General features: G+C 43.0%; 1 protein-coding gene across 3 annotated transcripts in view; it reads right to left on the reverse strand.

Moving 5' to 3' along the window:
- Nucleotides 1-887: 887 nt before the first annotated feature.
- The window catches only part of ATF7IP (activating transcription factor 7 interacting protein), a 168,280-nt gene continuing 153,352 nt past the window's right edge, over nt 888-15,815 (reverse strand). Inside the window, exons 13-14 of one of the 3 annotated variants that reach the window (XM_074941761.1) lie at nt 7,816-7,928; nt 888-6,449 (exon numbers count right to left, since the gene is read on the reverse strand). In XM_074941761.1, the coding sequence (XP_074797862.1) occupies nt 6,033-6,449; nt 7,816-7,928 (530 nt within the window). In that variant the 3' untranslated portion in view covers nt 888-6,032. The remainder of the gene's footprint in view (nt 6,450-7,815; nt 7,929-15,815) is intronic. The other 2 variants (XM_074941760.1, XM_074941762.1) reach the window with 2 other exon arrangements.

Raw genomic sequence — 15,815 nt, forward strand, 5'->3', positions numbered from 1 at the left:
CATCTGGAACAAGCAGATTCTCATCTTTAATGACCATTTTTAAAGAAGCCCTTTGTGGTTTCAAATACACTTTTATTCAGCCTTTAGTTAATGACTGTCTATACTTAGCTTGCAAATTTTGCTGGTCCTTTGGTTGGTGGCTTGAGCCAGCTTTCACTACAATTGCTGTAGAGATAATAGCAGTACTTAGCAGTTAGGTTTGTGCATCTTCAAAACGCTCTATCCAACATTAATCCTTGCACTGCAGGTGGGAGCCAGGTCCATAATTCCTATTTTAAACTAGAGCTGGGGGAACTGAAAGAAAAGGTAAATGACTTGCCCAAGGTCCCACAGCTGTTCAGTAGCAGACTGGGAAGGCTCATTTCCCTCTCCATGCTGCTGCCTTGTAGTAACTACTTTTTATAATAAGCTTGTGAGTCTAATTCACATGTGTTGGGAAGATGGTGGTGGTGATGGTGTGTGTGTGTGTGTGAGTGTTAAATGTCAGTGTCCTGGCTCCTATTCTCCACTCGGGTTCTCTTTGCTTTTGTGAAGTGCTGTAGGTGCCTGGAACTGCAAAAGATGCTAGAGCAAACCTTTTGAGAAGTCAGGGAAAGTAAAAACGACCCTGTTAGTGGTCCCAGAATAATTTCAGAGCCCAACCTCCACTACCCAACAATTCGAAGAAAGTGGTAATAGGGTTTAAAAATCTGAATTCTTGGAGCTCACCCCAGATCTCCCCTTCTCCCCCCAGCCAGCAGCATCTTCAGTGGGGAAAGAGGCACACCTTGCCATTTGAGAATAGACAGAACTCTCCTGGGATGAGCAGAACCAACCACAGATGACTCACAGTGTTAAAAACCCAGTAGTTTATTTCAAAGTATAAATTTCAGGCTTTGTGGACAAAACCCCATGACAGTTAACACTTGTACACACACTAATCTACAGTACATACAAAAAATGGGGAGAGCTTGCAATTGCCCAGTTTAAATTGGGCATTAGATAGGTCCTACATTATCTTTATTTACATGTTCAGCTGCAAAAGAAAAATCATGTCGTGAGTCTCTTACAAAGGATATTGTCCGTATGTGTTTTTTTAATGGCTGATAAATTACTAAAGCCAAACTAGACCCCCAAATGCCAACGCAGTTACCTTATTTACAGATATAACCCATTAAATCCAGACAGCTCTTTAAATATTTTTTAAAGAAAGAATGCTCAGGCTGCACAATAAAATGAGAAACAACATCAGTTTTAATAGATTGATTAGATCTGAAGATGAAAAATTAAAAAAATTCATTTGCATTCTCCATCTATTCCTATGTTTCACGCTCCCCACCAGAAGCTGGTTCAATGGGATCTTGGTTGCAGGACTGGTTAGACTCGCAGGCTAGCTTGAACCCCTCTGAATTGTCAATACTTTTGTACTTGGTGCCCACCCCTACCAAAAAAGAAAAGTCAAATTAAAAAAATATATATTTAATATATCAAGCCTTTATTTTAAAAATCTGGATAGATTTTTTTGTTGTCGACTAAATGAAAATACTACAAAGTTTGTAAGAAGGCAGAATCACAGCTTAGTTGTATACAGTGTTTGCAGTACTCTAATACTGGGACACTGCTCTTCAGGGAACAAGAACAAAACTAGGTAGTTTTGGTCTGTCCTTTCATGTAATATGATTTCTGGTTCATTAGACACTTTAGGCAAACAGCATAAGAGAACTGTCCAGGTTTGTTACAGTACGATACTGTGCTCAGAGCCTAGCAATTCTAGAACTATTGGGCCCAATAATCTTGCTCCCCATGAAGGTTTTGCTACGGTTTTCAAAGGATGCAGGATCAGGCCCTTTGTGTGTAAGGTGAAGACAGCACAGGTATTGCCACCTTCCCACCCCATGCTAAAAATTCAAGTCAGGATGGGCAACTGTCTCAGTGCTAGTGCTAGATAATCTCTAGACATGGATGGTGCTGTAAATAGTTTGGTGTAGCAGGTTTTAATATCAATTGCTACTCAGAGCACTTAAATATTTAACACATGCTTGACTACAGGCATTAAGAGAACTGTACAGCTATTGTACCTGCCATTTCTGCAGGCTGCTGGTGCAGGAACAATGATGCACAGACACATACTGTGCCTGCAGGTTACAAATCAACACCTTTTAGGGCTTAGTTGCCTGCATTTGATAAAGCTTTCTCAACATAAGCTGAGAAATGAAGTGGGGGACAGGCAGATCAGTAGGGCTGTGGCAGAGGGAAATTCAATGGAAATTAACAGCATTTTGCCAACAGCACTCCACTTGTGTACAGAAAGGAAACCAATCTAATTCCTCTCCCAACCAGAAATTGAATTAAATTACACTACTCGTAACCTGGAAATCAGATCCCAAGAACTACATAAAAGAAAAGAACATGTCAGAAATGAAGGTGGGAAAAATAGAGCTAAAGATACAGTACTGTATTTCTTAAAACTTGGAGAACAAGCTCCATCTTTGTATTGTTATATACACAGTGGCAAGAGCAAAAACTGTAAGCAAGGAGCACCCACACACTATAGTACTGAGAACATGGGGTGGGGGAAGAAAACTCTGACAAAGTGCAAAACAGAGATTAAAAACAGCCTTGCCCCTTAATGTCACTTAGATACTTTAGTACATTTAAAAACAAGTGTTGAGGCTTCCAACAATCCTAACTGGGACAAAACACTTCCACAGAGAGCTCCATCCTAAAAATGCACTTCACTTACAGTCCTGTACTAAGCAGTCCAACAAATATTTTTTGTAATACTCTGAAAGAAGGTATTTTGCAGTATAACCAGTTATTCCAGAATGTCTGTTACAAGCAGAAGTTTGAAGTTTTTAAAACAGTTTTATTGCTTCTATGGGCTAACAAGTCTAAAACAAAAAAGAAACAGAAGTAGCCACAACAGGGTAATCTAGGGGGCCACAGTGTGACTTCCAGCTGAGGAGCTCAGCACGGCTCCTATTGGTTAACATAACAGAGATAATGCCCATTGCAGAGAACAATTCTATTCTGAAAGTGACACTGTAAAACGGCATAATGAGGACTCCTATTTACGGTCTCTGATTTCCAGATCAGCTAACTTGGAATCCTCCAAACATAGGTATCAAAGTCAAGCTATGTTCCTGCTGATTCACACATTGTCACCACCAACTAAAGATTCAGCAGTTGCAATTTATTAACATCTCTTTGGGCAAAGCAGAATCATTCTCCCATAGTTGTGTTGACTCCACAGAATAAGCGGAAACTTTTTAGTCGCTCATATGGTTAAAACACATCAAAGACCACCACAGACTGGGAGCAGATCTGCTGAGCAGGTCACTTATTCCAGTCACTTTTCAGAGTAGAACCACATCTTACTATTTTGTAAATAAAGCCAGTTCACCCAGTTCTGCTGTTTCCCTTCAGGGCCACGAAATCAGCTTGAGATTTAAAGAATTAAAACTGCATTTCCGTCTTCCTTTGTTTAAACACACAGTCCAGCTAAAGACAGGTTGCACAAAATCTCCAACGAACACAATGGTAGGACATTCCTGATAGCCACCATTTCCATCAGATGAAAGGAATGGAAAGTCAGCCAAGGGGACCTCTCTCCAGCAAGACAGGGCCAATAACGGTCAAGAACTGAATGAGGGAAAAACACGTATTACAGACATGCTCACATGTGAATGGTGTGGACTGGAGTCACAATGGAGAGGACGTTAAACAAGCAACATCCATCCTAGGGTGTGGGTCCCCTCCTGCCCCCTTTTAAACTACAATCTCTCTTTGCACTGAAATGTCCTCCATCTTCCTTTGGCACTGCTCCAGACAGCTTATTAAAAATAGTCCAAGGAGAACTAAATATGTCCTAAGATGGTCACTGTAAAAAGACAGTTAGCCGCATTAAGATCCAATTTTATATAAATAGCCTAAAACATACAATTAAGCAGGTCTTATCCTTGAAGGTGGCAGACAGGACGGTGGTTAAAATCAAGGAAATGTCAAAGCATTATTGATTATTCGCACCGGGGAAATGAAGGTGGCTTTTATTCAGTGGAGAGTTAAATACCGTGGAAAAAATGAACAGGTGTGAACCGTCTCTTGGGATACTTGAATTCCTAAACCTTCATTCACTGAGATCAGTGATATTCCTGACTACAGCGGCTAACACAAAAGATAAAACAGAAGTTCCACAGGAGAGAATGCGTCTTGTTCATCTGAAAGGAATGAAAATCCCAGCAACCGGAAGGAGTGATGGGCATGCGAGAGCATAAATGTTACATACAAGAGGACGGGAGCCCCTATAGGGGGCTTTACAATACAGTGTTATTTTACTGACACAAGTTCTTTATAGGAAGAAAATAAAGAAGCCATACTCCCACAACACATTTTATCAACATGTTCTGGCATTTAGACTTTTTCATTTCCAACCTCATTTTATAGTTTAAAATCCAGTAGTTTCAAGAGACGAGAGCAAAAAGGCTTCTACTGTGGCTGGGCAAGGCAGTGAAATGGGTAAAAGATGGCTCCTTTCCCTGCCCAGGAAGTTGTTTGACTCTGCTGGGCAGGAAAGACGACAAACCAGCTCTATTCTTCCGAAAGATGGCATGGTAGAATCTTACCTGCCACATGTGTGTTTAGATCTGTGGGTCTGTTCAAATCAGGCCATAACAAATGCCTGGTGGAAAAGCAGCTTTCCTTTTGGCTCAATTCATAAGCATCATGAAAGGCCCAATAATTGAAGTTTGCAACTGCTCTACAACTTTTGGGCCAATGGATGAAATAAGTTTTCCAAAACTGTGTTCTGGATTTGGTTGTTTATCCAGTGGAGACAGACTAGGGGCTGAGAGAAGAGATGGGGATGGGGAACCAACATTATCTTGATACCTTTTTGTATTAATACAGCATCCAAAGCATGTGGGATGAAATGGAAGACTTTCAGTGCCACACAGATTTCCTTTGGCCAATCTAGCATGCCGCCTTCCCAGGAGAATAGGAAAGGGTGCTGATGCAGAATACTGTCTGTATAACCTACTAACCATCTTCATGGGATAAAACCAGCCACAAGAACCGTCTGTTGCATTGAATGATATCACAGGTGCAAATGAACCCAGACATGCCAATGCTACACTTTCTGGGGTCTGTCTGTATGGGGGCCAGGAAGAGGAGCAGCAGCAACAGGAGGCTAGAAAGGGGAAGAAAAAAATAGCACACCTAACCAACACAATAGAGATCTGGCTACATTTATTTCTGAAATTACTATTTAAGGCACAAAATAAATTTAAAAAAACAGGGCTGGAAGTATGAGAAGGGGGCAGAGAATTATCTGAGCTACAAAGAGAAAATGTGAATGAAGTCTCTACAAACCAGTTTCAGACCTGATTTGATAATACTCCCAGATTCTAACCGGGAGGTGTGGAGTGGAGAGTAGTGGGGGTTTTCTTGCACCACCTCCAGATTTATACGCACACCCCTCCTGCATTGGACAGACTCAAGATTTCTTTCCCTCTGGAGAGTGGACGTGTTTGTAAGATGAAACCAAACTACTCAGTCTTCCAGTTCAAAAGAAATCAGACCCAGAATCCTTTCCCCTCACAACCTTCTTACTGAGTTGTAGGGAGCAAGTGAGTCTGTTCCTGTCCTCGTGTTAGCGCCATTGTAACTGTTCAGCATGTCACAGACATGTTGTGTTTGCTTCGGGCAAACTGTGCAATGTATGATCTTGTTCCCAGTCTGAAGCAGAATCCCAGTTGTCCAGAATCCCCTTGGATAAAGGGTAGGTATCTCTGAAAGGAGCAGCCATGGGGGAAGAGGAACATTTAGATTTCAAATTCCCAAGGCTTGAGCTGTCCAGAAAAATAAGGTCTCTTGCTGCAGGCTGAGAATTAAATTTTGCTTTGGGTTCTCAATAGATGTAGTGTATCACACAGGGCTGTCCAACATAATCCTAAAGAGAGTGAACTGAACAGTGAATTTTGTGTATGGGATTAAAATCCCAAACTGGAGTCACTCTTGATAGTGGGAAAGTTTTAATGGCTCCAAAGGTCTCTGGTTTAACTGCTCTGGGAAGAGATCACATCTGTGGACTGGGGGTCACAGAAAGGTCCAAAGCGTCCATAAATATCCTTAGCCCGAACTGCAAAGTAATATTTGCTGCCAGATACAAACTGTGTGAGAGTGCATGCCATAGGCAACGGGAGGGCCTTTACCTCCCCAATCTTCTTCCACTGGGAAGGCATGGTGGCACTCGGGTCCTCATGGTAGGCATACAGATGGTAACTGTCCACGCTGGCACAGCTCCGGTCCACTTCCATGACGCTCCATGACAGCACAATACCATTCTGGCTCTGCACTCGTGCCAGCTTCAGCTGTGGCTTCTGAGGCAGGGAGGTGCTGGCAGCTTCAGGGGGCAGGCGTGGTGGTTGTGGGGCCTCTGGCAGTGGTGCTGGGTGCACAGGACGTGGTGGCTCCTAAGGGACATACAAGGGATAAGAGAAAAGGTCACAGTCTGTAATGAGGGCAGAAGGATGCACACATCACTGTTTCCAACATGGATGCATTCTGAAGGCCTGACCCAACACACTAACTGAAGTCAATCGAAAGGCACCTATTGACTTCATCAGGCATCAGATCAGCTAATTATCATCAAACAGAAGAGCTTGAAGGTCCCGTGTTTCAAGGCAGGTAAGGCCTGGGAGGATCTGAACACAAGGCCCTCTCTTACCAATGGAGCTGTATTTGAAATTCAAACCAGTGACTTTCTCCCCGGGGTAAGATGGGTGAGTTTAATGGTCTCACTCAAGGCAACTCGAGTTCCCAACAGCTGCTATTCCCAGAACTCCATGGACAGAGGTGATGCTGATATCTAACAAGACAGTAATCAAGACATTTTTGATTCCAACTCTACTAAAAAATAGAATGATAAAAAATAAACCCAGTGACCCAGGCTCTCTGCTGGTGCAAACTGACACAGTTCCATTGATTTTAATGGAGCTGCCCCCAACTTATCCCAAGCAATCAATCTGACCCAGTGTCAGCTATAATGGAAAAGACAAATCACTCAGAAGGGGTTAAATTCAGCATTACAAAAAATGGAAAACCAAAACCTGGTGTCGACCGTTATTTTCAGCACAACCCTGAGTAGGGAGCGGATCACATTGTGTCCCTTTACAACCACCACCAACAGCGTAACCCTAAGATAAGAACAATCCTCACTTAGCATCCTGCACCAAGACACAAACACCACTAATAATTGTGCTGAGAAACTGCAGGAGCCAGAGCCCTCTCATCCCCCCATGATAATCTCTGGCACAAGAAATGACTCGCAGGTAGAACAGTGCAGAGGAATGTTTATTATTTTGAGAAACTGTCCATGATTTCCATTGTAGCTATCCCTGTTTGCAGCTGAGATCACAGGCCGTATTCCTTAATCCCTTGAAGACTTGAGTTCTTTGACCGAGCACGTTTTCTCAGCACACCTTGATCCCAGGAGGGCCCTGGCACACATCTAGTATTAAAGTGCAGCAATTCTCAAACTGCTATGTAGGCCACTGGGGCTTTGTGGCGCACTTGCTGATGGTGAGCTGGCAGGTCACGTGGGTCTAACTCTCCTTGTTTCATGCTGCTAAATCACAGTAAATCCTAGGATTTCTTTTCCATGTAAGCAATTGCTCTAGTTGTGGCAGCTTTGTGAATGAGATGGGAGGAGCCCACAAGGCCTCGACTAACATGTGGTCCACGCTATGAAATACTTTGAAAACCATTTATGTTGAGACAAACCTGTGAATAGAGACACAAATATGGTGGCACTTTGAAGCAATGGATAACTGTACTTACAGCATGCACCTGTGGTGGCCGGTGATGCACTGTGAGTTGAGGGCCTCCAGATCCAAGGGTTAGCCCGTTGTTCACAACATACGCAGTTGTTTGAGGCATTCGCATGGTCAAACCTACAAAGACACCACGGGGAGAGAAGAGATACAATCAGAACCCTGAGTAGTCAATACCTTGGGCCAGCCAATCAGAATGCCAGAGGACTGACCCTTTATGAAAGCTAAGTACGTATTTTTTATGAAACTCCTCCTCAGACAGCTGGAAAAAGGCTAGATGGGATGGGCCCTAAAAGGGGAAGGAGACACAAACAGAGCTGCTTCTCTCCCGCAACCATCAAGGAGCGAGAGTAAGGCAGATGCGCATGTTGGGAGGGGGCAGAAGAGCAATGCTTGAATGTCCATCCCAGGAGCCAAGAATCCTTAGTAGCACCACAAGAAGTGATGCAAAAGATTCTAGACCACAGAGATCATGAGAGAAAAAGCAGATTAATTTGGGGCCCAAGGAGGGGAAAAAAAAGCAGAAACCCACTGCAGCAAAGTAATGTTTACCCAACGTACCAGTGTCAAAAAGCTGCACTGTGGATGGCAAAGAGAACTGGGTTTCATCCCATTTGAGAAGTGTTTATCCACAGAAGGCCATGAATGGTTTTTATGAACACTTATCCACATGAACTGGCATTAAATGAGGCACTACAGAGAACCCTGACTAGGGATGGACTAGATGACCTTACAGGTAGTGCCTTGGACTTTTGATAATTACCAAGGAACTGTTACTTACCTTACAGTAACTGTGGTTCTTCAAGGTGTGTTGCCCCTGTATATTCCACTCTTGATGCGCATGCACCCCACACACTCAAGTGCAGATTCTTTTGGCCAGAACTATCTATTGGGGGCTGCCCCTGCACCCTGCGTTTCCTTGTGCCTCCAGCCAAAGACACAATGGGTGGTGTGTCCTCATTCACCTCTCAGTTCCTCACCAATACAGAATCCAGGTACTCCACAACAGCAGGGAAGGAGGGCAGGTCAGGGAATATATATATGTAGACAACACACCTTGAAGAACCACAGTTACTGTGAGGTCAGTGACATTTTCTTCTATCTATCTATAGTCCACTGTTGGTGACTCACCAGTAGTGACCTAGATCACAGGAGGTGGGTGCCAGGAATCTACCTGAACAATTGTTAAACCGCCGTACCAAAATGAGCATCAGATCTTGATGTGTTTACAACAGACCAATGCTGGGTAAATGTATGCACTGAACCCCAAATAACTGCCCTATATCTCTAGTACTGGAACATTTCTTAAAGAATCTTCAGCAGCTACTTGAACTTCTCTCGTTGAGGGAGCTCTCACTCTCAGTGGTGGATCTAAGTTTGCTATTTCATAGCCCAAAGCAATATATATGGAAATACAATCAGACATGTTGATATAATTTGACCTTTCACCCTATCCACATAAACTACAAATAATCTCAGGGAATACCCTAAATGGCTTAGTTCTATTCAGAAAGAAAGAAGGCACCCTGGGGTGTAAAGTTTAGTTTCCCTTGATTGGAATGTGACTTTGGAAAGAAAATAAGTAGGCATATTACTTGGTTGAGATAGAAATCAGAGACTACCTTCAGCGACAACTTGGGGTGAGGTCTCAAGGTTTCAGATTCTGTGGCCTGCGTTGTGGAGGTCAGACTAGATGATCATAATGGTCCCTTCTGACCTTAGTATCTATGAATCACATCTGGCTGAAAAGGCAAACAGATGCTGGAGGATTCTTCTAGTCTGAGAACCAGAACAGCCCCAGCCATGCTGGAGCTACCATGATCACCTTGGCTGAATTCTGCCTGAGCTACCCGAGTACTCTCGGGATCAGTGGAATTGGAGAATAAGTGTACATTCGGCCAGGGACTAGAGAATCAGAAATGTATTGGACAGAGATCCCCAACTGTGCTATCCTCTGGAAAAGAGCTTTTGACATTTCTTGTTTTCTTTGGTGGCAACAAGTTCTATGGTCGGATGATCCCACCTGAGAAATAAGTCTTGGACAGTAGTATTCTTTACTGACCACCCAAGGTCATTTGTAAGCTGTCTGCTGAAGTGATTCAGCATCGCATTCTGCAAAGCCGGTAAGTGTACTACTATCGGAGTAGTTGTGTGATGGACACAGTAGTTCCATGGGCGTACAGCTTCCTGGCAGAGGAGTAGATCTTGCTCCTCTTTGTTTATATAATACATGCCTGTGGTGTTTCCCATCATGATCTAACTCAGAATTGGGAGGGAAACCGTGCACAACCAACAAATGGCCCTCGGCTCCAAAACATTTACGTGAAGCTGGGCTTGAGAAATCGACATGCCCTGTGCCTGAGAGCTGTCTAAGTGGGCACCCCATTCCGGTGTGAAGGCGTCTGTCAGTGTCTTTGATGGGGATGATGGAGAGACAGGTTCTCCCTTGCACATTTTTAGAGGGTCTTTCCACCTGTTTAATGATGACAGGATTTCTGGGGGCATGTGGATTTTCATATCAAAGTGAGCATGCCTCACTGATATACAGACTTCACCTTTGCTATATGAAACAGCTCAAGTCTACATATATACATACATGCAGGAGTCTATGTGCTCTAGAAGCCTGAGACAAGTTCTTACAAATGTCTTCAGATGAACTTGAAGTTGATTTGTCAGATTGACTATGGCTTGGAATCTTTCTGTAAGTGAACTCATCATTTAAGTACAGACAACCCTGGATTCCTTGTCTCCTGAGATAAGCTGCCACTACAGACGGCATTTTGTGAATACCTTTGGCACTATCAATAGACTTAAATGCTAACCCTCTGTACTGGTAGCATAAATTGCCCACCTGAAACCCAAGGTATTTTCTGTGGGCAGGATTAATAACTATCTGAAAATAAGTGTCCTGGAGGTTGAAAGCTGAATACAAGTCATGTGGATCTAAGGTTGGAATTAGCAAGGCCAGAGTTAGCACCTTGAAGGAGAGGTTACTCACCTTGTGCAGTAACCGGAGTTCTTCTAGATGTGTGACCCTATGGTGTTGGATCATATTAAAGAAGTTCTGTATTAAAATCACAAATGAGTTTGATTCCCCATAGTTTAAATTCCAGGGTATTACTAATTAAGAGGTCTCTTGGTTTTTGGTACTGTTTCTCTCCCTCTATGTGTGAAACTTGCAAGCTGCTAATTGCGTTAGTACATTATAAGACAGAGTCTGTTCTCAAAGCAATTCACAGAGAGAGAGACTCAAAGCAATACTCTGTAACAACAGAAACAGCACCCAGAGACTCCCCGCCCTTTTGTTGTATTAACAATTGTGATTAAAATAGAGATAGAGGATGTTTGTGGATGGATGCTTGGTGTGGATAATAACTGAATGATCAGGGAGGTGCCAGCCTAAGAATCCAGCGTCCATCGGCTGAAGAAGGCGTCAAGTGGAAATAACCAGAGGACCCCCGGAGGGCAGACTGGAATCCACCCAACAGCCTCAAGAATGGGAGAACCAAAGAACAAGATAACATCTAGCAGCACGGAGCCGTCAGGAATGTGCTATCTGCTGATTGATTCAGCAACAGCATGATGAAGCAATTCCCATAGACTGGCATAGGAAGAAATTCCTATAAAAATGGACTCTAGAAAGTGAGAACTTTGGGGTCTGATTCTGCAAACCAACTTCCAGGAGCATCAGATGAGCATCTGACAAGGCCCTGCTCCCTCCTCATGTCCAGGCCACCTGGCTAGTGGCTTGGCATGAGCAACTCTAAGGCTCGTAACTATGATAACAACCGTGCAGAACCTGTGTGTGTGTGTGTTTGTATGAATGAATGTGTGAATAAATATGAGACTGAATGGAATGTTATAGCTATAACTAACTGCTTACTATGATTCTTTCTGTATTCACAATAAATGTGATATTTTGCCTTTTCCTCTTTAATAAGATCCTGCTGGTTTTTATTTTATTGGTATAACAATGGGTGCTCCACTTCAGAAGCTTGTGCACCCCATGTGCTTTGATCAGAGAGTTTTGGAGCTGTGCCTGTTTGGCGAGGGCATGCACCTTGCACATCCTTTTGCCCCACACCAAGGCTACACAGGGCCATGCAAGCAAACCACCCTCGATTCTTTCTCCGCTGCAAAGTCCCACAGAGGAAACTCTGAAACAGAGGGGAGGAGGTTGGGCAGAGGATCACCCTTAGGGGGACACATCTTGAAGAACTCCAATTACTGCACAAGGTGAGTAACGTCTCCATCCTGAATAGTGTCCCTCTGGGTCCTCCACTTCAGGTGACTATTGAGCAGTACCCTCAGCTGGAGCGGGGAGCTTCAGAGCTGTGTGCAAGACTGAAGACAGGAGTGCATACCTAACGGAAACATCTAACCTAGAAGCCTAGACCACTGCATAATGTTTGGAAAAGGTATGTATGGAAGTCCCAGTTGCAACCTTGCAAATCTCCATAACAGGAACATGTCTAAGTCACGCCACAGAGAGGGAGACATCTCATGGAATGGGCTAACATCAAAGAAGAATGTTGTGTATTGGCAGATTTATAGCAAGACATAATAGAGCCAGAAATCCACCTGGAGAGCTTTTGGGTGGAAATTGTGGACCCTTTGGAATTGCAGACCTATCAGCAATTGATACAAACAGTCTGGACAACTGGTTTGATTATGTCCTGATATAAGGCTAATGCCCTGCTAATGTCCAAGGTTTGTAAGCAGTATCCTCCCTGGACTGATGATGTTTAAGGAAAAAACTGGGAGATGGATAACTTGGTTTGTAACTCAGATGACACCTTCGGTAAGAATTTAGAATATGGACATAATAAAACCTTGTCCTTCAAACAAATTGTAAATGGGGGTGTTCAACATCCCCCATTTCTTCAACCCTTTGGGCAGAAGTGATAGCCACCAAAAAGGCAGTCTTCATGGATAGGTTAATTAGGGAACAGGTAGCCATCAGCTCAAAAGACACATGAGTACTGAGTTCAGATCCCAAAGAGGAGCAGGCTCTTTAACCTTAGCAAAAAGGTTCCTCAGCCCCTGATAAACCTCACTATTGAGGGATGAGCAAACACTGAGAAACCCTCAACTGGAGAATGAAAGGTTGTTATTGTCACCAAGTGGACTCTGATAGAACTCACACAAAATCCTGTCTTTTTCAGTTTCAGAAGGTAGTCCAGCATAGCCAAGAGGGAAGAATGAATAGATGGAAGACACCACTGGTTATACCAGTGGTTGAATCTCTTCCCCTTTGGAAGGTAATACCTTGTGTGGATTCCTTCCTACTGTTCAGAAACTTCTGTTGTTCCTCCACAGTACAGGAAGTCTCTATTCCTGCGAACCATCAAGGAGCCAAGCCTTGAGGTGAAGAATTCCCAGACTGGGACACGGAGTCCAATCAGCATCTTGAGAGAAGAGATGAGGAATGGATGGAAGGCTCATTGCCTGACAAATGGCCAGGTGAACCAGGTAAGGATACCAGGCCTGCCGTGGCTGTGTTAGAACTATTAGTATGACCTTGGCCTTGTTTGGTTTGATCTTGTTTACTATTTAGTATTAGAGATGTCAGGGAAATGCATACAGAAGTCCCTTTTTCCAGGGAATGAGGAAAGTGAAGGCTCAACCCCCCCTCACACAAAACTGTCTTCTCTTCTTGTTGGTGATGGTGGTGAAAAGATCCACTTCTAGAAACTCCCAGGTCAGAAATATGTGATTGAGAGTCCAACTCCCACTCAATCTTGGGAGAAGCATCTGCTGAGTACGTTGGGCATGGTGTTTTATATGCTTGGATGTTTCACTGCTGAAATGATAATGTGATTGGCTTTACATCAGTGCCATAGCTTTATTGCTTCATCACAAAGAGAAGGGGGATCTCGTTCCCCTTATTCGATTAACGTAAAACACGCAAGCTATATTGTGTGATAGATTTGTTTCTGATTAATGGGAGAAAGTGAAGACAGGCACTCCTGAGTGCCCTCAGCTGCGGAAAGTTAATGTGCAAACAAGCTTCTAAGGTACGTGTCCCAGAATGGTATCTGGCACCAAGATGTGCTCCCCAGGCCAACAAAATGCATTTGTTGTTATGGTGACAGTTGCAGATGGTTGGATAAAGCGGACATCTGCACAGACACTGTGAGGGTCTTCCACCAATAGAGGGCGTCTACTTGATAAAAGTCTGATATTGGTCTGTCTAGACTGTGTTTATTTGCCGAGTAAACATTCTGAACCACCCCTGGAAACAGCAAAGGTGTAACCTTGTATAATGTGTTACAAAAGAACAAGCTGCCATATGTCCCAAAAGTTGGAGACAATTTCTTGCTGAAGTCTGCAGGCTTATTTGAATCCTTGTGATAAGGTTTGACAGAATTGAGAAACTGTCTGTAGGGAGGCAGGCTCTGGCTGTTACCATGTCTAAGAATGCCCCTATGAATTCTAGTCTATGTACAGGGATCAATGTCTGGATACCTAGCCCGAGGAACAGTGACAAGGCTGTCTGTATGGTGGAAAGAACCTTGCTGTAAGACTGGCCCTTGATCAGCCAATTGTAGAGGTATGGAAAAACTATTATTGCCTTCTAATGAAGACAGGCAGCAACCACTGCCAGAACCATCAAAAATAATCTCGGGGCTGAGGAAAGTCTGAGTGGGAGCATCTGGGCCTTCACAACATCCTCTGGCAAGGAGTTCCACAGGTTGACTGTGCGGTGTGTGAAAAAAATACTTCCTTTTGTTTGTTTTAAACCTGTTGCCTATTAATTTCATTTGGTGGCCCCTTGTTCTTGTGTTATGACAAGTAAATAACACTTCCTTATTTACTTTCTCCACACCAGTCATGATTTTACAGACCTCTTTCATTTCCCCCCTTAGTTGTCTCTTTCCAAGCTTAAAAGTCACTCTCTTATTAATTTCTCCTCATACGGAAGCTGTTCCAGACCCCTAATCATTTTTGGTTACCCTTTTCTGAACCTTTTCCAATCCAGTATATCTTTTTTGAGATGGGGCGACCATATCTGCACGCAGTATTCAAGATGTGGACATACAATGGATTTATATTGATGCAATATGATATTTTCTGTTTTATTATCTCTCTCTTTTTTAATGATTCCCAACATTCTGTTTGCTTTTTTGACGGCCGCTGCACATTGAGTGGATGTTTTCAGAGAACTATCCACGAGGACTCCAAGATCTTTTTCTTGAGTAGTAACAGCTAATTTAGACCCCATCATTTTATATGCATAGTTGGGATTATGTTTTCCAATGTGCATTATTTTGCATTTATCAACACTGAATTTCAGCTGCCATTTTGTTGCCCCGTCACCCAGTTTTGTGAGATCCTTTGTAGCTCTTCGCAGTCTGCTTGGGATTTCACTATCTTGAATAGTTTTGGATCATCTACAAATTTTGTCACCTCACTGTTTACCCCTTTTTCCAGATCATTTATGAATATGTTAAATAGGACTGGTCCAAGTACAGATCCCTGGGGGACACCACTATTTACTTTTCTCCATTCTGAAAACTGACCATTTATTCCTACCCTTTGTTTCCTATCTTTTAATCAATTACCAATCCAGATGACCTTCCCTCTTATCCCACGACAACTTACTTTACACTTAAAAGCCTTTGGTGAGGGACTTTGTCAAAAGCTTTCTGAAAATTTAAGTATACTATATCCACTGGATCCTCCTTGTCCACATGCTTGTTGACCCCCTCAAAGAATTCTAGTAGATTCCAAATTATATTTTTACACTTCATTTGCCAGAGTTTATGCTCCTTTCTATTTTCCTCACTAGGATTTAACTTCCAGTTTTTAAAGGATGCCTTTTTGTCTCTCACTGCTTCTTTTATTTTGTTGTTTAGCCACAGTGGCACGTTTTTGGTTCCCTTACTATGTTTTTTAATTTAAGTTATGCCACTATTATGTTGTCTTTTAAAAGTTTCCATGCAGCTTGCAGGGATTCCACTTTTGGTGCTGTACCTTTTAATTTCTGTTTAAGTTCCTCCTTTT

Source organism: Natator depressus, chromosome 1 (assembly GCF_965152275.1).
Source record: "Natator depressus isolate rNatDep1 chromosome 1, rNatDep2.hap1, whole genome shotgun sequence".
NCBI lineage: Eukaryota > Metazoa > Chordata > Testudines > Cheloniidae > Natator > Natator depressus.